The following is a 22,641-nucleotide window of genomic DNA, read 5'->3' as shown; positions in this document are numbered from 1 at the left end:
TAATTAGACAAACTAACTATAAAATTAATTGTACGAATGGAGACTAATTTATAAGATGAATCTACCCTACAAAGTCTATTTAATTCATTACTAGCACATTTTACTGTAGCATAATATTGTTAAATCATAGACTAATTAGGTCTAATGGATTCATCTCACGAATTAGCCACCATTTATACTATGAATTTTGTAATTTATCTATATTTAATATTTTTAATTGGTGTTCAAATGACGGGACTAAAGTTTGTTCTGATAAATCCAACGGACCCTAAATACCTTACAGATCCCGGAGTGCCTGATTGTATCGGCGCTCCATCATAACCGATCGGTGCGCAAATATTTTTTCCATATCTCGAGTGTTTATGACAGTATATTTCATGTCACCAAAATTTTATATTTCTTGTCACTGAAATTGCATATTACTTGTCACATTGCCTCTCATAAAAATTCAAAGCGAGTTAGGGGGTGTTTGGAACCACTTGGGATAACAGTTATCCAGCTAAAGTTTTGTTAGCTAGAATTAGCCAGCTAACTATTAGCTGGCTAACTGTTAGCCTAGGGGTGTTTGGAACCTCCAGCTAATAGTCTGAGTAACAGTACTCTTTTACATACTACCCCTATGATATCATATTGTATATTATATTATTAAAGTGTATTCTTTGTCCAAAAATACACCAAATAATTAAAATAAATTATAGAAAATAGCAACACACAAATGTCTCAAAGTATGGTACAAAAATTATTTCAAATAATAAAAATAAATAGGTTTACAATGCTCATCCTCGCATGTTGAACAATGCATTAGCAATGCTATCACGAAAATCATTCATATCTTGTTCTTCGTCACCATTTTGTTGAGACGATGAAACCGACGCCATGGGCATATAATTCTCGTCATTGTCACATCTTTCAAAGTCCGCATCTGCTATGGCACTTTCTCTTATGAAGTTATGTAGGGCCATGCAAGCAATTATTATTTTAGTTTGCTTTACCATTGGAAATGACGGTAGGTGCAACAATATCCTCCATTTCATCTTCAACACACCAAATGAGCGCTCGATGACGTTGCGCAAGGATGAATGACAAAAGTAAACAACTCCTTTTTCCCTCTTGGTCTTAGGCCTTGACGAAACTCCGGTAGGTGATATTTTGTTCCTTTGTATGGTGCAAGATATCCTTTACGATTAGGATATCCGGAGTCAACAAGATAAAATTTTTCTATACATTATAGAACATTAGTAATTATTAAATATACTTGTAAATTAAGGATGTAGTAATTATTAAAAATACTTGTAGTATAACTATGTACTAATTATTTAAAATTTACCTTGAGTAGGATGCGGGAACTTGTCACCATATTTTTGGATGGCATCATTGAAGACTCTCATATCATGAAGAGACCCTGGCCAACCGGCAACTACAAAGGTGAATCGCATATCAAAGTCGCAAATAGCTATCACATTTTGACTTGAGTACCCGTGACGGCCTGTATGTTGGAGCACCTTTGACGCCGGCACAACAACATGTATATGTGTTCCATCTATGGCTCCAATGCAGTTATCAAAATGAGGTGAAAACTGAGGAGCTTGAACTCTAGGATGAACCGTTGTAAATCCTGGATCTCGTGGTTTAATGTAATCAGCTGACATCTTATATACACAATGCAGCACTTCTTCAAATTTCCGACTGATAGTTTCTTTGGACCTCTCAAAGCGACAGCTTGTCTAATAGACTGTGGGGCACCAACAATCCACAAAAACATGGCTAACGCATCTATAGAACTCATATGCCATGTAGACTGTAATCCATATGTGGATAGGAGCAAATCATGAAGTCTATAAAATAACTCTCTATTCATCCTAAACATGTTAAAACACTCTTCAGGATCATTAAGTGACCTCATTACCCAATCATATCCAGTGACTTCAGGCTCCCTATGCGGCCTTTTATTCAAGATGGAGGAGTCATAATACATACCAAAAGCACATATGGCAGCACCATATTGTTCCATCATTTCAAGTTGATGTTGTGCAAACTCAAGTGTTTCATCCTCATCATCACTCCCCAAAATATCAATCTACAGCATAGCAACAATAACATAAGCACAAGTTGACGATCATAGAACATAACAAAGGCACAAGTTTTATGACACATAGGCAAATCATAAGAGATGGTTCATTACGCATAAGCAAATAATAAGAGATAGTTCATGACATACAAGCAAATCGTAAGTTCAAGTTTCATGACACAAGCAAATCATCAAATCCAAATTTATGACACATAATCAAGCAACCCTCCCGTCAACCTCTCAATAAAGCCCGTACTCCTGATAGTTTCGCTTCAACCAAAATAGCCTTCCTTCATTTGTTTCAAAAGTGAAGAATATGTCTCGGTTTTTAGCTTTGATAAATAGTTTGGTGGCCATGTAATGCTCAATGCTTCCTTCCGGTGCACCACAATCAACAACCAACTTCATCGCCTTTTTGATTGACTCCACCCTTACTTCTCCCTACATCACCTTTTTAGTGAAAGCACTGTTAGACTGCATGGTGCCCCATATTCCCTTCATAACCTTCACCATAGGGGTCTTTCCATTCTTCAAATGTCTCGTTGCACCGGTGTTGCTACTGTTGGGTCGCTTCCTGCGGCAGCCTTGATCTCCTTCCACAGGCTCTTCATCCATAGGTTCTTCCTCATCTGTGTCTTGATCTCCATCCTTCTGCTCTCCAGGAATACAAGACGAAGATCCATCAATAGCAGTGTGCTCAAACATCTGTTCAAGGTGTTCCAGATTTTCAGGCGGACCAAGCTTTAGCTTCTTCCACTCAGAATGTCCCTGAAACAAAAGAAAGACATTCAGACAGGCAGCAAAAAAAATAGAACTGTTATATTGCAAAAAATTCAGTATAGACAGTACCTTTGTGTGTTTCTTCCACCACTCTTCATCAGCTACAACAGTCCCATTTGCACGTCCAAGACCTTTTTGCTTGTTACACCACAACCAGAAATTGTATAGACCCTTAAGTTGACCCCACCTATTCTTCAACTGAATTCTATTATGCCTCAAGCCTGTGCTAAGATAGAACTTTTCTGCTATGATCTTGAAGCCTCTACCTGTCATATGTCCATTAACCCTATTACCTTCCCTTATTTGCTCAACACAAAGTTCACAAAATGTAGTATTATTCTGTGCATCAGTCCAATTGGCTTTGTCACGGTGCTCATCCCCCATAGTACTCTAGTTCATGAATTCAAGTCACATATAACACAAATTACGAAAATTAACACAAGCAATGGAACATAAAAACATAACAGTGGATAAAAGGTTTCACCTGAGTACCAAATGGATCAATAGTGTCCTCTTGACTGTCATCAACATTTGGTGGAGAATAAGTGCCTGTCGTTGGAGAAAACCCCATGGAATCCATATTCCCTTCATAACCATCATAAGGCAAGTTGCCCAACGGAGGAGACATGCCACCACGACCACATCCACGGGCACTAGAGGAAGCAATTGCACGCCCACCACCAGCACTTGAACGTCCACCACTAGGTCCACCGCCACGTACAACGCCACGACCAACTCGACCACCCGAGCGTGCAACACCACGAGCACCAGAAGCTACAGCACCACGGGCACCAGAAGCTGCAGCACCACCACCACCAACGGACGATCCAACACCAGCAGCTCGTGGAATACGGAACTGCATGGACCCAACGCCACGATGACCTACACTAGTCGATCCAGTTACATGGACGCCGGTACGACGACCCGCATGACCATAGGCTCCATCAGAGCGAGACTGCAGAAGCTCTTGATAGGATGTCAAATTGGGGAACTCCTCAGCATCAGAGTTGAGGTCCAGTCCATCCTGAAAAAGGTTCTTGTTGATGGAATTGGAGGATGGAGTAACGGGAGTCGCGGTGTCATCGTCGTCAACACCAAAGAAATCCATTGCGGCCCGCGACCAGCGGCGCGGCGGCGGTGGCGGCGGCCTGCGACCTCCGCGCGGCGCAGGAGAGCGTCGGAGGAAGGAGGTGGAGGAGAGTGGTTAACCGGAGCGGAGCAGGAGCTCTCACCTAGAGAAGAAGGCGGAGGAGACCGACGGCACGACGTTGACGGCGTCGGGGAGGTCGCGCAGCCGACGGGAGGAGCTGGGAGGCCGGGGTCGCCGCGCCGCGCCGCCAGCAGGAGGAGTCGATCCGCGACGAGAGAGAGAGGATTGGAGGCAGGTGCGCGTGTGTAAAGGATAAGCGGTAGGAGCGTCTTTTACCAAGTTTTAGCCGCTTTTAGCTAGGTGGAGCTGGCTAACAGGATTATTGTTATTCAGGGGTGTAGCTAAGAGTTAGCTGGGCTGTTTGGAAGCTAAGGGATAATTTTAGCTGGATAACTGGATAATTGTTATCCTTAGTGGTTCCAAACATGCCCTTAGTACTAGAAAACTCTCTCCACATTTTGACTTCTGGCGCATTTTTTTATTTGACTTCATCTCTAAACTCCATTTTCTGTTAGCCGAGTCTGATAAGCCGGTGACAGCACGGACTGGCCACCTTTTTTTTCTGTCATGTAACACATGCAAGCTAGCTGCCGGGCTGTTGCACCCAGACCTCCTCTGACCGAATGCGTTCGCGACAGGCCGCGGTCCACGCACTGCGCTCAGCGTGCAGTGATAGGATAGCTAGAGTTGAGTAGACGTCGCCGTCCTTTGCAGCACGCGTGCGTGGCCGATCACCGGCTCGGACCGAGAGAAAGCGGTCTGCCGCCTGCTGGTCAGCATTCGCAGCAATGCCGATGCGGTGCGGAGTGGAAGTGGATTTCAGCGAAAGCGAGAGGACGAGCGCAGGTGCCTACTACTACTACTATCACACTGCTTTCCGCTTTCTCAGTGGCCAGCAGAGGGGCAGGGGCGATCAGCCATGAGAGCCATGGCCTTGGCATGGTTGTCGTGCTCGTGCATGCGTGTCGAAACCCTCGAAATGGCGCAGCCCGATGCGACGGCCGAGTCAAGCGCCGAGAGGACGGAGCGAACCGTCTAATCGCCCAAAGAGACGCGCCACAATCGCGTGACCTCTCGCCGCTTTTGCTCTCCATTTGGTCGTGCTCTGTGTACGCTGCGCTCCATCACCTCCCCATGATTCCCTGTTCATCCGGCAATCAATTGCCGGCCTGCCCCCTGCAGTGTTTACTGTGAGGCCACAGCACGCAGCACGTTTTCTTTAGGAGGCATGGTACAAGGAAGCAGCCGGAAATTAAAATGTTAAAGAGGATGCGGGTCTTTTATTAGGCTCCGGTGTCCGGTGGGCCGAGTTGGGCCAGGCATTCTCCCGCCGCACAGAGCGCGCTGTCCCGGCCCCGTTCGGCCAGGCAAGGCGGAGCCCGCCACACGGCGACGCCAGGGAAGGAACAGCAACGGCACAGTGACGCAGCGTCCCGTTGCCATCGCGCGCGCGCCGCCCGGCAACGCGGCGACCGCAACACCCCGCAACAGCGCGCGGGGCACTGGCTCCGATCGAGTGGCCTTTTCCCAAAGGCTGCTCGCACGCAGGCAGCCTCGCCGCATCCGCCCGCCACTGTGCCGCCTTTAGTTCGCGCCCGGCGGCCCGTCTTTTGCTCGCCCCGGCCAGCCCGGCCACGGCCGGCCGGCCGCTCTCTTTCCCTGCCCGCCCACTTTCGTGAAACATCTGCTCCTCCGCGCCGTCCTGCTTTTAATCCTCCCACCCCACCTCGCCGCGAAACCTCGATCTGTCCGCAGCGGCGCGGCGGCAGAGGGGGAAGCGGAGCCGGCCGCGCCGTCAGGTCGTTTTCGCCAGGCCCGGCGCCTCTGCGCGCGCGGCGGCGGGTTCGGCTAGCGCTGGAACGTCCAGGCACCGGGGGCCGCGGCGAGATGGGCTACTGTGCTGGTTACTACTAGTGGCGTGGCACAGTGCTCGGTGGCGTTAGGATCTGACCTGCCCGATCCAAACCAAGCCTTCGGGGCCGGCCGGCAGCAACAGACGGCTCGCGATCGTACGTCTCCACGCATCAAAAGAAGTACTGCTGCTAGCCGGTTCTGGTTGGTTCAGCCGAGCTGAACATTCCCTTCTTCAATTGGACCGGCTACATCACGATCCATGCTAGTACTAACCAAGGGCGATCAGAAGGCGTGTCGAGCGGATCTGAACTGCGTTCTTCGAGCCGGTCGTCGTCCTCGTTCTAGGATCGAGTAGCTGCCCGTGGAGGAAACCCAAGGCACAAAAGGATGCACGATCCGTACAGAAGCGACGCGCTCGATGTGCCCCCCTTTGACCGCGCGCCTTGCCTCCGTGTGGGGATGCGTGTGCACGGAAGGGAGCACACACACACACACACACACAGACACGGTTGTAAACAAACAGCATCACGTACCTGCCGTTGCCCCCCTCCCCTGCAGCAAAGTTCGCGCCCGGAGAAAGAAGGCGCCCGCCATCTTGCAGCTCCGAGCTCTCCGCCTCTCCCAGCCGGCTTCGCAGTGGGAATCTCCTTTGCGAGAGATGCGATGCGCCTTGGGATCAGGAAACCGACGCAGCACTGTCGGATCGAGTTGTTGTTGGCCTCCCAGAACAGTGCCAATCTCTGCTGCCGCTACCTCTCTACTAGTAGATGTTTTGAATAGATTCTTGCCTGATTGCCTCCCTGCCGTAGCCGTTTGCATCAGCAATGCACCAGGTCCCTTTTGCTTCTTTTGATCCGCAGAATAACCTAGCGACGACAGCGCGGGGTTGTCGCCTAATGATTGCCTTTTACACCGGTGATTACCGCCGTGCCGGCAAAACATGTGGAGATGGAACGGGAAAGGCATCATGGGCTCATGCCCAAGACGGGGCTGCAACAATGCCGTGTCGCGTGCAGCAGGCACACACACCGACAAGGCTTGCACCAGCAATGCTACTAATCCTTTTGTCCATACAGCCAGCTTGCTGCAGCTGCCCAAGCTAGCCATGTCAATGCCATCCCTAACTCTGCATGGGATTTCTTTTTTTTTAAAAAAAAGGTCAATGTCCGTGTTGGCAAACTCTAGTGTGTTGATCTCATGGTGTCGCAGCACGGAGTAGCGGATAATCTAGAACTCTCAACCACAACGCCGCCCTGTTCTGTTCTGTTCAGGTGATCATGCGACTTGTGTCCATGCTGTGTCTGTCCCCATGGCCATTCGCGGATGCAGCGCCAGCAGCCGGCAGGGGCTAGTGACGACGCCCGTCCCTCGATGCCATGGCAGCCTCTGCCTTTTTCTTCTCGGTGTTCTCAAGAAACTATCATGCAGCCACCGCAAACTCGACCGCTTTTTTTTTTTTTTTTTGCTCTTTAGCTTTAGCGCGCTCGGGGCTAACGTCGCCAACGCTTCTTTCCGCAAAGCCTCTCGAGGGACTATGCAGATCGGACTCAATCGAGTGCGCCATGCCGTATTGCCAAAGGCAGCCGGTTTATTCCCCATCCGAACCTTCAGTGAGAAGGGAACGCTTCGTCGTCGTCCATGACATTTCTAGACCTTGACGTCTTGCAGCAATACAGTTAGAATTAATTTCAAGTTGCCTATTTATTCAAAAAAAAGTTCCAAGTTGCTTATTTATTTAAAAAAAGTTTCGAATTGCTTAAAAAAAGATTTAATTTCAGCCATTCAAACACGCTGAAGTCAAAAGGATTTAATTTCGAGATTTAATTCTGGTTCATCATGCTTGCAGTTTAGCTTTGTACAAATGGTGTGCCCCAACTGCACTGAGCATGAAGCAACTGCAGCAGTATGCACCGATCGAGCATATAGCTTGCTTGTATTTGCACTTTCATTTTGGAGCTCGAGATTCTAGAGCCCAGTTTCCGTTTATGGCAACTGTACTGCTTGTCACATCATCAACTATTCCCCTTTGACGCCAGGGCCACTGTGCCTTGAAACCAACTGACGGGTGACTGACGGCCGATGCTTCCACGCGAACTGTTGGTTCCTCATCATCTGGTGGCCAGTGAGTGGAGCGGCGGCTGCGGAGCAGACAGTGGCCATCGATGCGCTAACGAGTCGCCACCAAACGGAAGACGACCTGACCAGTCGTAAGCGCACGCTGAATCGACCGGTGAGATCACCCCTTCGTACGCTGAAAGGTAGCGGCGCATCATGCCGCCGCGGACGGCGGCGCGATCGGGGACGGGCACGGAAACAGGAGGCGACGCCCGGCGTGCTTTGCCATCTCCGGCCCGGGCACCCCACACGGCGCGCCCCCCATGATGGAACGCCGAGAACGCCACCGCGCGCGCCCTCATGATGCTCGTCCAGAATGATGCGCCCCTACGGCGCCTAGCGTCGTGGCACGCCGGGCCACCGCGGCCACGAGCCCGCCCGGCACGTCGACGGCAGCGGCGGCCGGAGAGCCCGCGGCGGCACGGCGCATCATCTCCGCCCTACCAGGCTACGACGCACCGCTGCGTGCCTGCGTCTGCGTGCAGCGGAGCCGCTCGCAGTGGCGCAGCCTGCAGCTGGTCCCGGGAGGGGTCCGTCCGGTGGAGCCGGCGGGCGCCACGCAAGCATCGAGGCCTCCAGTGCAGTGATCCAGCACCCGGCGGTCCCCCCGGCGGGCGATACGGACGGCCCCGATCGCGTGGGGCCCGCCGCCCCGGGAGGCCCCGCCGTGTATAAATACGCGGGGGGCAGGGCTCGGCCCGCGCGTGCTCTCGCTCGATTTCGGGGACGCGGATCAGACGGCGGGGAGCGAATCCGGGGGCCCGTCCGCCACGGCGGCACCTGCCTCCCCCCTCCACCTCCTCCACCACCACCACGCTCTGCTCCCCTGCGGAGTTCGGTCTCGGAGGAAAAAAACAAGGGGAAGAAATCTCCTCCTCGTGCTCTTCCCGTTTGGCGTCGCGCGCCGCTACCATCCAAAGGCGGCAGCGCGTTTGCTTGCCCCGCCTCTCCTCGTCGTCGCCCCCGGCCGGGGGATCTTGCTGCTGCTCCGCCGCCTACAGGGATCCGCCACCACCTGCTGCTCCGGACATTTCGCCCGTGAGGAGACGGCGGAGGCCAGGGAGGGAGAAGACTCAGAGTCACTGTCACAGAAGCAGCAAGGTAATGGAGACTCACTCTCCTTATTTCCACAACAAGATCTTGTTCTATCAGACCTCGCATTCGGGCTTCGTTTCCGCTTCCCGCTTTTCTTTCTCGTCGATGCATTTCTTTAAAAAAAAAACTCGGCAGTGGCTTATCCCTGCGTTGGCTATTGGCTGTGACATGATGTGGATCATCAAGATCCCCGACCCTTTCTCGGGTCCATCCGGGGGGTCCGTGGCAATCACCATTGTTTCCCGCTGTTGCCTTTTGCTCTGGCGCGGACACCCTTGCCCCGGCAATGAGTGCTCGCTCGCCCGCTCCTTTACCGCGGACCCGATTGCTTCTTAATTCGCGCACCAGGCCGTCGCGGAACGATCCACGACACCAGTTGCGGCCGCCCCCTTGCTCACACAGCCGTTCCCTTCCCCTTCCTCTTCGCAGGTGTTCTTCGGCTCGTCTCGGCGTCAGAGGCTGCAGTGAGCAGGCGCCACGCCACCACTGTTTCTGCGGCGCGGGGAGCATTGGATTGCTGTGGCTGGCGAACTCGAGCCGATGGTCGCTCGCTGACCAGTAAGTTAACTGTGCCTCGCTTTGGCATCATCCGCTGCCATTATTGATTGCTCACTGTGCCTAGCTTCTGCCTTCCCGGCAAAAGTGCTTAGCGGTTGCTAATCTCCGAGTGGCATGTTCCTTGGTGGACATTTGGCTGATACCGAGAGCATGCGTTTGCCAATTCTCCATGTAGTGGGCACCGCTCGTCCGCTCCCACTCACTGAAAAAAACAAATGCCGTGGCCCCTGGGCCTGCCTGAAAGTGCCTATTTATCCGGGCAGTATGCACATCCTCGTTGCTTCTGCTCTTCTTAAGCACCTTCTTCTCAATGGAAACAAAGGGCTTTCAGAGCACGGGGACCCCACGTACCCGTGGTATAGGCTTAGTTGGCTGGCTCCAAGTGCTTGTCAACCTGCTAGGTGCCGCTGCCGCCGGCCACTGTTGGCCATTGCTGCTGTTCATGGTTTCCTGTCCTCCTCCAGCATCTCTTTCTTGTTTCTTCAGTCCGTCCTGCGCTTACCTCAAGGTTTCAGATCGAGTGGCACGCACCGGAGATCCACCAGAACCTTCAGGCCATGAGTGGAGCCAGCATTTTGAACGTGGAAGGTCAGGAAGGACACTCTCTACTCGTGGTCTAGCTCAAGAGCCTACCCGGCGCAGCGGCCAGCTTTGCTGCAAAACTGTCACCGCATGCCTGTGTGCCACGCTTCAATCAATCCGTCTATCCTTCTGCTTTGCCGTAGCCTCTACTCGGCATTGAGCTCCTTTTTTTTTGACGGTTACTCGGCATGGCATTGACTTCGTTTCCAGTCACCTTGCTGGCTTGCTGCATAGTATAGTGCCCCTGCTCACTAGCTCCAGCTAGGGCGAGCTCGGTGGGACAAGCTAACAGGCATGCGTCGCATACTTGCATTGCATTGCATGTCGTAGGCGTAGCTAGCCAGAGACAGTGGCCGGCCCGGCCTGCGACATGCATGGAGCTCTGAACTCTACGGCCCGGGGACGGTCGGGTCGGGGGCTCGGGGCCCCCCCTTGCGCACGCGTGGGCTCTAGCGGCACTGTTGCCGGCCGGCCGTGCAGCTGCTCTTGATGGCGAGTGGTTGAACGCCGGTGGCCGTGGCTTGGCTCCGTCGGAACGGAACGGACGGCGTCACTGGCTTGGAATTGATAGCCTGCCGCCTCCCCGGCCTGCACTCTGCCTAGTACTCCACAAGCAGGCAAGCCCACAAGGCCTCCTGCTAATGGATGCATGTGCCCTTGTTTATGTGCTTCCTGCGTTCTGGAAGCAGTCCGTGTTATCCGATCTGGAAATGTTCGATTGCAGTTCTTGCACGCTCTGGTCTCTGCCTCACTGCGTCATTGAAGTTTCTGTTAGATTTGGTCCTGAGTTCTGAAGATTTGATTGAAGTATCGCTTGCTTGCTTGCTTTGCTGACGAGTTTGCTTTCGCGTACGTACAGCCGCACTGTTCCATTCCGCCGTCAGCTGAGCGCGAGGATCCATCGGCCATCGGCAGGCGGCGAAGGGCTTCAAGATGCTGGCGTGCATCGCGTGCTCGACCAAGGACGGCGGGGATCAGGACGGCCCCCGCGCCGCCACGCCCCACGGCAGGGACGCCGGCAAGTCCCTCACCTCCCAGGTAACCCACCCCACTCCAACCCAACCCACCGCGCTGCACGCTCCCCCATACGTGGATCATGGACATGACGCCGCCGGATACGGCTGCTGGCGGCTGGCCGAGCCGCCGAGGGAGCAGACGAAGAATGGACAGGTAGATTTGGTTGCGCCGCATGGCTTTCCCTCCCGGCCGGCCGTCCAGCCGCCAGTTACCGTCGATCCGTCGTGGATTGAATGCGCTGCCTGCGCAGCTCGTCGCCGTCGGCTCGTCGTCTCTCCCCATAATTTTTCGCACGGCCTGCGTGCGCAGCAGCTGCTGCTTGCTCGCTTGTCCGGCTCGGTTGTCTCCACGCTGTTGACGCGCCAACAGAGGGCCTGAGACAGACGAGCAGCACAGCGGCAGCTTTTCTCCCTGTCACAAAATAATTGGCACGCTGGTACGCGTAGCATTTTTTTCTTGACTTAAAAAATTCCATCTTTTTCTCTCTTCCGTTTCAGCAGCAGTGCAGTACAGTGTTGGTACCTGGTACGGGTACGGCGCGCTTGTAGCGTAGCGGTTTCTTCTTTCTTTCGTGATGGAAAAGAAGTGCAGGGGTGAACCGAGTGACGTTGGTGAAATCACGTTTTCGAAACGTCCGTCCGTTGGTAAAGCTGGTCAAGGCCCGGCGGAATGTGACCGAGTGGGTACATGAGGAGATGTGGCGAAGGCTGCTTTTCTCCGTGCATCGCATGGATCCCCACACCGCCCTCACCCCCAGGCTTTGGAGTTCGGACTCTGTGCGCAGTGTGATGTTCTGATTTGATCTCGGCCACTTTTGTTCCCCCCCATGCCCCTACCTTTTCTTTTCTTTTTTCACTCGCTAGATCCTGACTTTGCTCCCGTTCATCTGTCCTCCTTTTTTTTTACTCCAAAGGTAAAACAATCCTGGTTGCTAGTACTACCCCTAGGTGGTATTCTATTCAGCCATTCTCTTTTCTGATATGCGAAGATGCGATCTTCGGAAGGTGGAGACCGGAAAGACATTCTTTGGTTGATTTAACCTGACCTTTACTCGCTCCTTCCCTCCAGAAGGAATGTTTTGCTCTGTTCCCTCGCGAGCAAAACGAAAAAGAAAAGGAAAGGGCGTTTCTGGCCACGCAAAGGATAAAATGGCACGTTGGGTGTGGTCCAGTCCATGGGCCCTAGGCCCAGGCCGGGCCTGATGTTAGCTGCACTGCACCCTCCTCCTCTCTGCTCGCATCCATGGCACCTCCGGCACCAGGCCTCTTGCATCACTGGGACTCGAGTGTTCCTTCCTTCTTTGTCTTCCCCGCGTGCTTTTGCCTTTGCTGTGCTTTAAGGCAAGGTACGAACGTGTCCGCACACGGCGCACATCAACACATGCACTTGCGGACCGGTCGTCCCCTCTGGGCGTTATTATGGGCAGCACCCAGCTACTTTGCTGGTGCTTTGTTCCTTGCTTCGGACACAAGATGTTCCGGGTTAGGAGTGTGCTTTTGTGCTCTCTCCCCTCTCTCTCTCTGGAGTGATCCGCTAGTAGTAACCTAAAACCTCAAGTGCCTTGATCGTGCCTTGCTAAGCCTAGGTCCTAATCAGGGCGGCGTCTGTCGTTAACCATCCGTTGTTATCATTGGCACATTACTTAAAGACTGAATTCTCGCTTACGCTTGCCTGTCTGTCGAAGCGTCGAGGCGTGATGGTGCTTTCATTCTGGCGTACCGTCCAAAGGAATCGTCTTTGTTAAAAGATTTGTCACTGGATGCTAAGCGCTGAGGCTGCTCGATCCATTGCGTCGTACGGAGCAATAAGCTAATCATCTAACGGAGCGTTAAATTGATTCACACAAAAAATGTATTATGTGCCGTGTGATAATTCTGCGCGGCAGTGGTCATCTGACCAAGGAACTAAGCTTTCCGCGGATGTGCTTTCAGCTCAAGGACATGGTGCTCAAGTTCTCCGGCTCCGGCAGGCAGTACAAGGCCGCGGGGAGCCCCTCGTTCCGGGGCAACCGCTTCCACCGCAGCAGCCGCCTCGCCGCGTACCCGGGCGTCATCGACGACTCGGGCTTCGCGTCGGACTCGGGCTTCGCGTCGGACTCGGGCTACAGTTACATGAGGACGACGGCGGCGGCCGCCGCGAGAGCCGCGCCGCCGCCGCCACCGTGGGAGGCGGCCAAGGTCGTCCGCGGCTTCCCGCAGCACGCCAGGAGCCCTAGCGCGAGCTGGATACCGAGCATCGGGGAGGAGGATGAGGACGACGACGAGGAGGAGGCGGTCGTGCTGGAGGAGGACCGCGTGCCGCGGGAGTGGACGGCGCAGGTGGAGCCCGGCGTGCAGATCACCTTCGTCTCCATCCCCGGCGGCGCCGGCAACGACCTCAAGCGCATCCGCTTCAGGTGCGCTCGTCGCGCGCGCTGAATTCTGTGGCGATCAAGTGCGTGATCAACTAACCGAGTACTGATGTGTGTGTGTGGGTGGGTGCGCAGCCGCGAGATATTCAACAAGTGGGAGGCGCAGCGGTGGTGGGGGGAGAACTACGACCGCGTGGTGGAGCTCTACAACGTGCAGACGTTCAGCCGGCAGCAGGGCGTCTCCACGCCGACGTCCTCCGTCGACGACGCGACCACGCAGGTCCGTGCGGATTCCGCACGCCGCACGTCTTTTGTTTTCGTCACCGACGAGATCACCGTCTGAAACTCTGGCGTCTGTACGTGCAGAGAGATTCGTCGTTCTACTCCCGCGCCGGCTCGACGAGGGAGAGCCCGGTGGTGATCCTGCCGCCGACGGCGGCCGGCCGGGAGCAGCCGGTCGCCCGCGCCACGCCGTGCAGGGCGATGGCGGCGGCGGCGGCGTCGACGGGCCGAGCCCCGTGCAACCCGTCGTCCACGGCCGTGCCGGACCCTTCCGACCACGTGTGGGCGCACCACTTCAACCTGCTCAACTCCGCCCCGCCCCCCGCGCCGGCACCGCCGCACTTCGACCCGTCGCGCGCCACCACGTCGTCCCTGGACGAGGCGGCGTCCGTGTCCGTGAGCAACGCAAGCGACCTGGAGGCCGCGGAGTGGGTGGAACAGGACGAGCCCGGCGTGTGCATCACCATCCGCGAGTTCGCCGACGGCACCCGCGAGCTCCGCCGCGTCCGGTTCAGGCAAGTCAATTGCGCACTAGCTGCTCGATCTGCCGATGCAAAAAAAAAAAAAAACGTGAAACGTCGTAGGCACCACTGCTTGAATGCTTATGCTAACTGAATTCCTGTTCCTGTGCTGTTGTTGCTGCAGCCGGGAGAGGTTCGGCGAGGAGAGGGCCAAGGTGTGGTGGGAGCAGAACAGGGACCGAATACACGCGCAGTACCTGTGACGCGCGAACGTTAGAGTAGGGTTCCGTGATACTGCTGCGGCTAGTGTCTGTTAGCTTTAGTTTTTTACAGGGTAAACAGAGAGGTGAAAGAGGTTGTGTTGGGTGGAGCTTGTGTAAAACATGTTTACTGCTGCTGATCAGAGTTTGTGTGCTGATGACCAATGTAATTTTTTTTAGTTTGATGTACGTACTGATATGGTATTGTGTTGATCTCCTCAGATTATCTGTGCTCACATTTTCCGAGTGCGGGCACAAACCATCCAAAAGAGATCCTGTAATCTGTTCCAGCTTTCAGTCCTTGCAACATACATTTCTCCATGTTGCAGTTACAGCACAAACATCATGTAGCAATGACAAAGGAGGCGATATACAGACGCTCAGAGATTCCCGGGTTTTTGGCAGGTCATGCTGAGTAGTATTTGCCATCATAAAAGCACGGCAGATTGATACTATACTGCGTGCTCACCAAAAACTTGTGCACTGTACATCCAAACCAAATGTTCTCTCCCTTGTGGGGCTCATGGGTTTACAGACTGTTAATGTGCATATAAACAAACAGTTTGTGACAGGATTGGCGCGAGAAACATAGCATGAACAAACCAAATCAAATTAGTAGCACAATCATGCTTATTAAACAAGGGGGCAAGCTTGAGGCAGGCAAAAAGCAGATCAACGGCCCGGAAGAGGGTAGCATCAGCAGACTCCAGCACTCTACAACGGAATTTGCAACCCAATCTACCATGCATGTCGCCTGAATGCAGCGAAATTAGGGAGATGGCACATTCGAGGAACCATCAGCCTGCTGTGCTATCCTCTTCGGCACACTGGTTTTGCGCAGTATACTCTACACCCCTCCTGCAGCTGACCAAATTTTCGATCACTCTATGAACTCATTTAGCTGACCAATTTTCGTGTCAGCCTCTTTGCTGGAGGGATATCATCAGACTTCCCAAGGAAGTCTGACTTGGCATGTCCAGCTTTCAACATCGGGACAGCAGGCTTCACAGTGCTCCGCGTTCTGGATGTCACAGACATATGGGATAGTTTCTCTGTGATTGATGAGACCTTTTGCATTGCTCCGCGGCCAGTTTCAGGCAAACTGCGCGAATGCCTTAGTACAGGGTTCCCTGCAATTTCAAGAGAAGAAAGGATATTTCCACTAATCAAAACCCAATGCCATGCAAGGAATTGGGCAACACAACTCTTTATAGGAGACTTGCCTGGGCTATTCCGAGCCGGTACCCGATTTGTAGTTAGTTTATTGCTGTTATCAGTTGATCTTGTACTCTTCTGTGGCGCCTGACGATCCATGTGAAGTTTTCTTTGTACACCTGTAGGGTTGGAAACAAAATAGACAATCAAAATAAACTCTGCAACGCTGTAATGATGGCATAATCTGCCCGAATAAAAAAAGATAAGGAATATTACCAGTCTTAGATAAACTATTTAATTTTGTGGGTGCACTGCTATGAGATTTCATCGTAGATAGAGTTCCAGTTGAGAATCTTCGAGCAACATTGTTCTCTGAAACTCCTTTTGTTCCAACTAAAACAAATGAACCAAGCACAGATAAAACAAGAGTATCCTAAATGAATTAGCTGCAGAGTAATAGTTTGTTAACTAACCACATGGAGGTGTTTTAGGGAGAACTTTCAGCCGGACAGGAGGTGGAACGTATGTACAACCCTAAAAGTTTGCAACCAGAAAAGTGATTATAATGCTGGGGAGACGAGAACAGCAGCTTGTCAATAACGATGGCGTGGAAGAAAAATAGTACCTGAAAGAAGGTGTGCTGGAGCACTTCTGTGGCCTTTGGTCTCTTGCAAGGATCCCATGAGCATAGTGACTGCAAGACGTGGAAAATAAAATAAAATAATCAAATAAAGCAAGGTTTGAATGGTAGACCATCAAAGATAATATAAGTGAACTCACTGATATGAGGTCAATTGCCTCGCTACTAGCGGATTTCATCACCTCCGACAGTTGATTGCCTTTGATCTGCATGGATAGAAAACACACGCTCAACCTTAAGATTAAACACCAAGCTGTCATTCAATATGTAGTCACCAATGAGGGGGCATAGATAGCGCAATGCATCCTTTGGGGATAACTAGCAATCATGAAAGAGAAAAACATGTACAGCATATCACTTCTAGTATTGGATGGGCATGTTGGTAACAGTAGAATGGCAACAGAATAAAATGGACTAGGAATCAAGAAAAACTTAGCACAAGATAACATATTCTATCAGTTTAGGCTGATTCAAATGATATGTATAAAGTATATTTGTAGCGATAAACAAGTTCCCAAAAGAAAGTATCACCATGAGAATAAGCGTTGTTTTGGACAGTGACACAATCTCTAAAAAAATAATCTTGTCAATAACTTAGTGTAAAATCATTTTTGAACCTAACAAAATTAAATTTTTGGAAAATGTATTCTTTTGGAAATCCTACTTTTACTATTAGATTCATGTACACCTGCTGCTACATCATTCTAGGTTCACACATGTATTTGACTTGAGGCAGTACCAAAGAGGAAAGAATCTAGTGAATATTGACCTGTGGGAACTGATACTTCATGGCTTCTGCAAGAGACAATCCTTGGGGCCAAGATTGCTCATCTGGACTACCGATAACATTGCATATCTTGTGAATCTCATCTGCTTCACTGAATAGTGAAATAAGGTGTAAAACAACCATGAAGAAAAAAGACAATAAAACAGACATTTTTAAATTATTTTAAATGAAATGAGGGGTCACCAAAACCAAGAACAGATAGACAGACAACCTTTAGAGGGCATTCAGTCATTGAGGTGCTAACAACTGGAACGCAGCAAACAAAACGAGCAAACAGATTTGAAACTGACAAGTTTAGCAGCATACATAGTCAATCATATTACCTGGTGCCAGGGAAAAGAGGATGGAGTGTCAACAGCTCAGCCATTATGGCACCCATTGCCCACATATCTATGAGTTGGCAAAGTGAAGAAATGTCAAATTATGAATTGAGTTGGTTCCATGGATAGCCTATCACTAAGCAAACAGTAAGTATTTCTCATACCAACTGCAGAATCGTAAGCAGATGACTGGAGCAAGACTTCCGGCGCTCGATACCTAAGAGATTCAAACAAATGGATCAACAAAACAAGACAGGACTGTTTTCTTTTTATTGATGTGTGCTTGTGTTTCTAGTTTGAAGAGTGCAAAGGTTCTAACCAACGAGTTGAGACATATTCTGTGTAGGGTGGCACTGATGAGACTTCCCTTGCAAGACCAAAGTCTGCTAGCTTTATGACATCTTTGCTAACCAACAAATTCTCTGCACAATCAAGTTATTGGTTTATCAGTACAGTATGATGCATGCATAAGTAAGACCAGGCTGCAGATTTAGATGCAATTGAGCAACAGACTCCCTCAGTACATGAAGGAATCGTTTATGTGTTATGATCTTAACTTCAGCCATAAACAACATTTTTGTATGAGGTGATATTGAACATTGAAAATGATATGGGCAGATTTTTTCTTCAAAAATAATTTTATGAATATATTGCGACCCATGCCTTCGTTCTACTCTTTTTTATTGTCCATGCAACGTGTGTATGTTACGATATGGGGAGTATCTCGACTGACAGAGGATGTGCACATGGAATATGGGAGTTTACTAGACCATTCCACAAATTGCAATATTATTTAGACTAGTATAGTCAAAGTAGTGTTTTGGTAACCGTTTGATGTCAAAAAAAAAATGTCACCAAAGGGAGAAGCTTCTGATAGGCTATAGAAACATCTCAACTGAATAACGACAACACACGAGAACGAACCAGGTTTGAGGTCACGATGAAAGTAGCCCCTCTGATGCATGTAAGCAAGAGCCTGAAAAATCTGAAAGCACCAGTTGCGGACTTCAGACTCTGGGAAAGGTCTGATCCTATCTTTCATAAGTTGGTAGAGATTACACTCCTGAAAAACAAGGATTCAGATTAAAGAAGAGCACAATAATGGGGCAGTTGAATATTTGCTATACATAACATCTTAATTACCATGTATTCCATTATGAAGTATAATATATCATTTTCCCTGATAACCTCCTTGAGCTTCACAATGTTAGGATGATTCATGCGCCGCAAGGACTTTTAAAAAAGGAAATATCAGTTGAAAGAACATAGCATGAAAGGGGCGACAGAAAGTACATCACTGGTCTAAAATACCTTGACTTCACGCAGACTCATACATTCCTCAAAAGAATAATACTTTTTCTTCATTTTCTTAACAGCAACCTACATTAGCGTCAATAAATTCACGAATTATTGTTACTTCATTCAGAGTTCATGGTTAAAATGTTTCGAAAAGGTTAAATGTTCAGATACATACAACTTCGCCATTCTGTTTATTTATAGCACGCCATACACTCCCGAAAGTCCCGTCACCGACTTCCTTAATCAACTTGAATCTGAAGAAGACATGTTATAAGGCAAAAACAACATAAACCAGAGAATCTGTCGAACTAAGACATGTTGCAAGACAAAAGCAACCTAAAATAGCCAGTCAATACAACGGTTACCTATCCATTGTTACAGTATCCCAGCTGCCTTTGCAAGTTTTTCCCTTCAGAATAACCAAATCCAGAGAGATATGAACAGCCAACACAGGCAAGTGTTTGCCCAGTTGTAGCTGAGCAATCTCTTATCTGCAATCAGCAAATAAGATGCACGATTCAGTAAAACTGGCAGTTTTAGCGCAGAGGAAAAAGAAATGAAATCAGTAAGGTTGATATGGTCTGAAAGATAAACAAATACCTCAGGGTGTGGGATTCTGTTTCACTACAAGCCCACTGCAACCATAATATGAAGTTGCAAATGTAGCAAGGATTGAGCCCTGACTTCAAATGGTACACAAAAGACAAAACAAACTAACTAGGGCAGCAACAGGTGTCCGCTGAATGCAGCAAAGATATTAACCCTGCAAATAGAGAAGAGGAAATGAAATTTAGAATAAGTCAAGCAAGTCGCTAGAAAAGAATTTCTTCACATGCCAATGTATGGAGCGAGGCCAAATTACACAATATAAAACACAAAAGAAACAATGAGTAAGGTGGTGGAGTTACATGTAGATGTCTAGCATAGACTGAAATATAACTTCAGGAAAAGATCGCATCAGCCTGCTTGTTGTTGAGCATAGAGGAGCATATAGCCACTATGTGTAGTTCACCAGAGAGGAGAGGTGGGTGTTCCCAGGAGCCCAATCAAGAGTTTCTTTCGAAAAGAACTGCTTGCATTGAAGGAGATATGCCCGGCAGACCACTTTTTCCATGTCTCGGATCAACTTCAAGCTCCCAAATTCACCGCTGGTGCAATCTAGTCAAGTCAGCAGTTTAAATCAGAAAAGTTTACAGTATCTAAAGGCACTATTCTTGCACATATGACAGACAAGAAATATGCAAACGGGAATAAAAGGACTGATATCTAGATTTCCAGTATGTACCACTAACAACCAGTTCAAACAGCGTATACACACATCGAACTTGACAATCACAAGTACCAGTGCACGTCAAAATGTTGCACACTGAATCCACCTTATAATGCCCAAAAATATCAGACACACACAAAAAAAAAGGAACTGTTGGAATTTTATAATAAAAGGCTACGTTTTCTCCTTGTGAAAAATAATGAAGTTATCACGCATCAATCTTGGTAGCAAGTCTATCGCTGACATGGCGACATTCATATGCACATACTGAAGAATGGCCGTGGGAAAACCAAGATAATTGCATTTGCAGGTAAATTCAAGATGAACTAAAGTAATATCAATGTAGAACATGAGAAAAATCTAAATTGGCACATCAGCGTAGCTATACCAAGGCTGCTGTTCTATCAGTTGAAATAACAATTCAGCGTGTCAATCAATGATGATATACTCCGAAAAAGAACATAGAAAGTGATTCTATCAGGCAATTAGCGTCAAGAACAATCCATCAAGCAAAGACAGACAAGCACATTCAACCATCCCGAAACAGGGAAGTGAGAGCATTAGGCTGGAACATGGGGGCAAACAACCTGCATTGACCCTTAATCGCGATTTAAACCTTCTTCGAACCAAAAGCAACATTTTATCGTCCTTGCGGTGATTAAGGGAAAAAAGGAGACTTTTACCATCTTGATGAAGCTAGAAAAGGGGACCTTTCCCGACAAAATACAAATCGACCCAATGAAACAGATCCAAAACACCGTACCACAAATCACAGCATCACGCAAGAGCCTGTCGCCGGCGCGCCGCCCAGATCCGGCGCCTGGTGCACAGATCCGGGGCCAAATCCCGCCGAGCAAGCAAAGCAACGCGGCGCGACGAAGCAAACGCGGAGGCAGGGCGCGCGCAGACAAAAAAGCGCGAGGGGGAGGTGCGTAGGGGCGGACCAGGAATCGATTCCATACCTTACCCTGCGGGCGAGGACAGAGCATAGGGTGGTGGTGTTCGCGCCCCCACGTGGTTGCCGCGTGCCCCGCCTGCCTGCCTCCCTGCTCGCGCAGGCAGCCCGCGCGGCCCGGGGGGAAGGAAGGAAGCTCGCCGCGCCGGCGGCGGCGCCCTGGGGTGTGTGGGACGGGGAGGAAAGATGGGGATGCCGCGGGCCTTCCGGTTTCTACCCGCGTCGCGCCCCGTTACTTTTTATAACCATGGCAGGCCACCGCCAGCACCCCCGCCCGCCAGCCTCCTCTCCTCTCCTCGCGTCGCGTCGCCTCTCGCGCTCCGCCCCCGCCTGTCCGTCTGCCGCTCTCGGCGTCCCACCTCTTTTTCGCCCGCCTTTTAACCGCTCTCAGCTCGTTTTCGGGGACGCGAAAGCGCTCGCCTTTCACCCTCTTCTCCTTTTTTTTTCTTTTTCCTACGGAGACGCCTGCGATTAGCAAGCTGTCGTCAGGGCGATTGCTGGGGGGAAAGGATCAAAGGAGTTGGCATCGATGGCAGCCGGCTAGCTGGCTTGCGATCGCGGCGTAATCCATTGTTAATGACGATTTGGAGCGGGATGATGGGCCACTTATGGCTGGGGTGAACTTTTCCGGCGCGATCGCGACGCCTCTGTCGTTAGCTAGCGATGATGCCCTACCAACTGCGACGATGCGTTCGAAGCAAAACTGTATCCCCTCCGTTGTTAGTTTCAGTTTCAACCGGAGATCAGACGGGCACGTTTGGATAATCATTCCAGTTCATTCCAAAAGCCTCTCGGCACGGAATGATCACGGGCCCTGCTACTTTCTTACCGGTATCTCCACTTGGATCATTCCACGGGGTCCAGCGTCGGATGGTGATGGAGCTCGATGGTCCTGGCCGACCAACCTAGCTACTACTACCTGCCGCCGTTAGGTTTGGCGCTCGCACCTGCTACTGCTAGCCACAGCGCGGAGGGGCCGCCGCTCACGAGCCACCACGCCGTGCCGGCGTCTCCACATTCCGTGCCATCGATAGCACGGCCGGTCCCCGCCGCTGCGTGTAATGGCGGTGGATTGGTCCCGACGCAAGCGAGCAAAGCAAGATGACACAGATCTCTGCCTGCTCCCGGTTGGTGGCCCGTCGCCGTTGCGAGCTCGGCGACGCTGATCCACCCTGGTATATAAGCTGCTCTGTTCCAACGGACAAGTCGGTCCGATTAATTAGCGGAATGTTCAATTATAAACTTGTTTTCTGCTATTATTGGGGAGTCGGTAATCTATTCTCTTCAGATTTTGTATCCTAGCTGGGGAAATCGGGTACAATGATTTCTGCGGTGTTCGATCATGTGAGCACCAGAATTGGTGAGGAGACAAATTATTCAGAATTATGAGTAATGGGTAGCAGCCCAAGCCTGAATCTGAAAATGACAAAATCTTGAACAACTGGAACTGAATCCCAGCTCCCCAATCCCAAAGGAATCGGCCATGCACCCCAAGCCTGAAAAACTGGTGCTACCCAGCTGCCCTGCACTGCACTGCAACCCATCATAGTTCAAGCTTCGTACAGCCTGCATGTCCTCCCAGGTCCCAGCGTGGCATTGGAGATCCTTTGCTTCTCGTCGTCGTCGTCCTCCCTCTGATGCGA

At 50.6% G+C, this 22,641-nt stretch overlaps 2 protein-coding genes across 5 annotated transcripts; one reads left to right on the top strand and one right to left on the bottom strand.

Annotated features, from left to right (window-relative positions):
- Positions 1 to 8,703: 8,703 nt before the first annotated feature.
- Positions 8,704 to 14,869, top strand: LOC112883710 (protein Brevis radix-like 2). The gene is made up of 7 exons (XM_025948984.1): positions 8,704 to 9,068; positions 9,492 to 9,620; positions 11,062 to 11,240; positions 13,151 to 13,614; positions 13,705 to 13,849; positions 13,936 to 14,366; positions 14,497 to 14,869. Exons 3-7 carry the CDS (start codon positions 11,136 to 11,138, stop codon positions 14,573 to 14,575), a joined length of 1,224 nt encoding a protein of 407 aa, XP_025804769.1. The 5' UTR covers positions 8,704 to 9,068; positions 9,492 to 9,620; positions 11,062 to 11,135; the 3' UTR covers positions 14,576 to 14,869.
- A 165-nt stretch (positions 14,870 to 15,034) lies between these two features.
- LOC112883664 (cyclin-dependent kinase F-4) lies at positions 15,035 to 21,433 on the bottom strand. Of its 4 annotated transcripts, none has more exons than XM_025948979.1 (18): positions 21,006 to 21,433; positions 19,682 to 19,931; positions 19,374 to 19,536; positions 19,139 to 19,264; positions 18,949 to 19,027; positions 18,786 to 18,854; positions 18,618 to 18,707; positions 18,399 to 18,537; positions 17,794 to 17,896; positions 17,639 to 17,691; positions 17,478 to 17,544; positions 17,137 to 17,245; positions 16,508 to 16,573; positions 16,353 to 16,421; positions 16,201 to 16,261; positions 16,004 to 16,120; positions 15,796 to 15,906; positions 15,035 to 15,702 (listed from the first exon to the last, which is right to left on the bottom strand). In XM_025948979.1, the coding sequence occupies exons 4-18, from the start codon at positions 19,144 to 19,146 to the stop codon at positions 15,470 to 15,472; spliced, it is 1,374 nt and encodes a 457-aa protein (XP_025804764.1). In that variant the 5' UTR covers positions 19,147 to 19,264; positions 19,374 to 19,536; positions 19,682 to 19,931; positions 21,006 to 21,433; the 3' UTR covers positions 15,035 to 15,469. The 4 variants fall into 4 exon arrangements, with proteins under 4 accessions (XP_025804764.1, XP_025804768.1, XP_025804767.1 ...); XM_025948983.1 differs by having other exon boundaries at positions 19,682 to 19,921; XM_025948982.1 differs by having other exon boundaries at positions 21,011 to 21,433.
- Between the last annotated feature and the right edge of the window lie 1,208 nt (positions 21,434 to 22,641).

Source organism: Panicum hallii, chromosome 1 (assembly GCF_002211085.1).
Source record: "Panicum hallii strain FIL2 chromosome 1, PHallii_v3.1, whole genome shotgun sequence".
NCBI classification, from domain to species: Eukaryota; Viridiplantae; Streptophyta; class Magnoliopsida; order Poales; family Poaceae; genus Panicum; species Panicum hallii.
Note: the sequence above shows the minus strand (reverse complement) of the source record. Positions and strands in the feature narration are given on the sequence as shown.

Excerpts from the sequence above, each read along its gene's own strand:
- LOC112883710 (XM_025948984.1), top strand. The coding sequence starts at position 11,136 with ATGCTGGCGTGCATCGCGTGCTCGACCAAGGACGGCGGGGATCAGGAC. Across the intron at positions 13,850-13,935 it reads TCGACGACGCGACCACGCAG|AGAGATTCGTCGTTCTACTC; the intron begins GTCCGTGCGGAT and ends CTGTACGTGCAG. Across the intron at positions 14,367-14,496 it reads CTCCGCCGCGTCCGGTTCAG|CCGGGAGAGGTTCGGCGAGG; the intron begins GCAAGTCAATTG and ends TTGTTGCTGCAG.
- LOC112883664 (XM_025948979.1), bottom strand. Across the intron at positions 17,246-17,477 it reads CCTCTTTTCCCTGGCACCAG|TGAAGCAGATGAGATTCACA; the intron begins GTAATATGATTG and ends TTCACTATTCAG. Across the intron at positions 16,262-16,352 it reads TCCAGCACACCTTCTTTCAG|GGTTGTACATACGTTCCACC; the intron begins GTACTATTTTTC and ends GCAAACTTTTAG.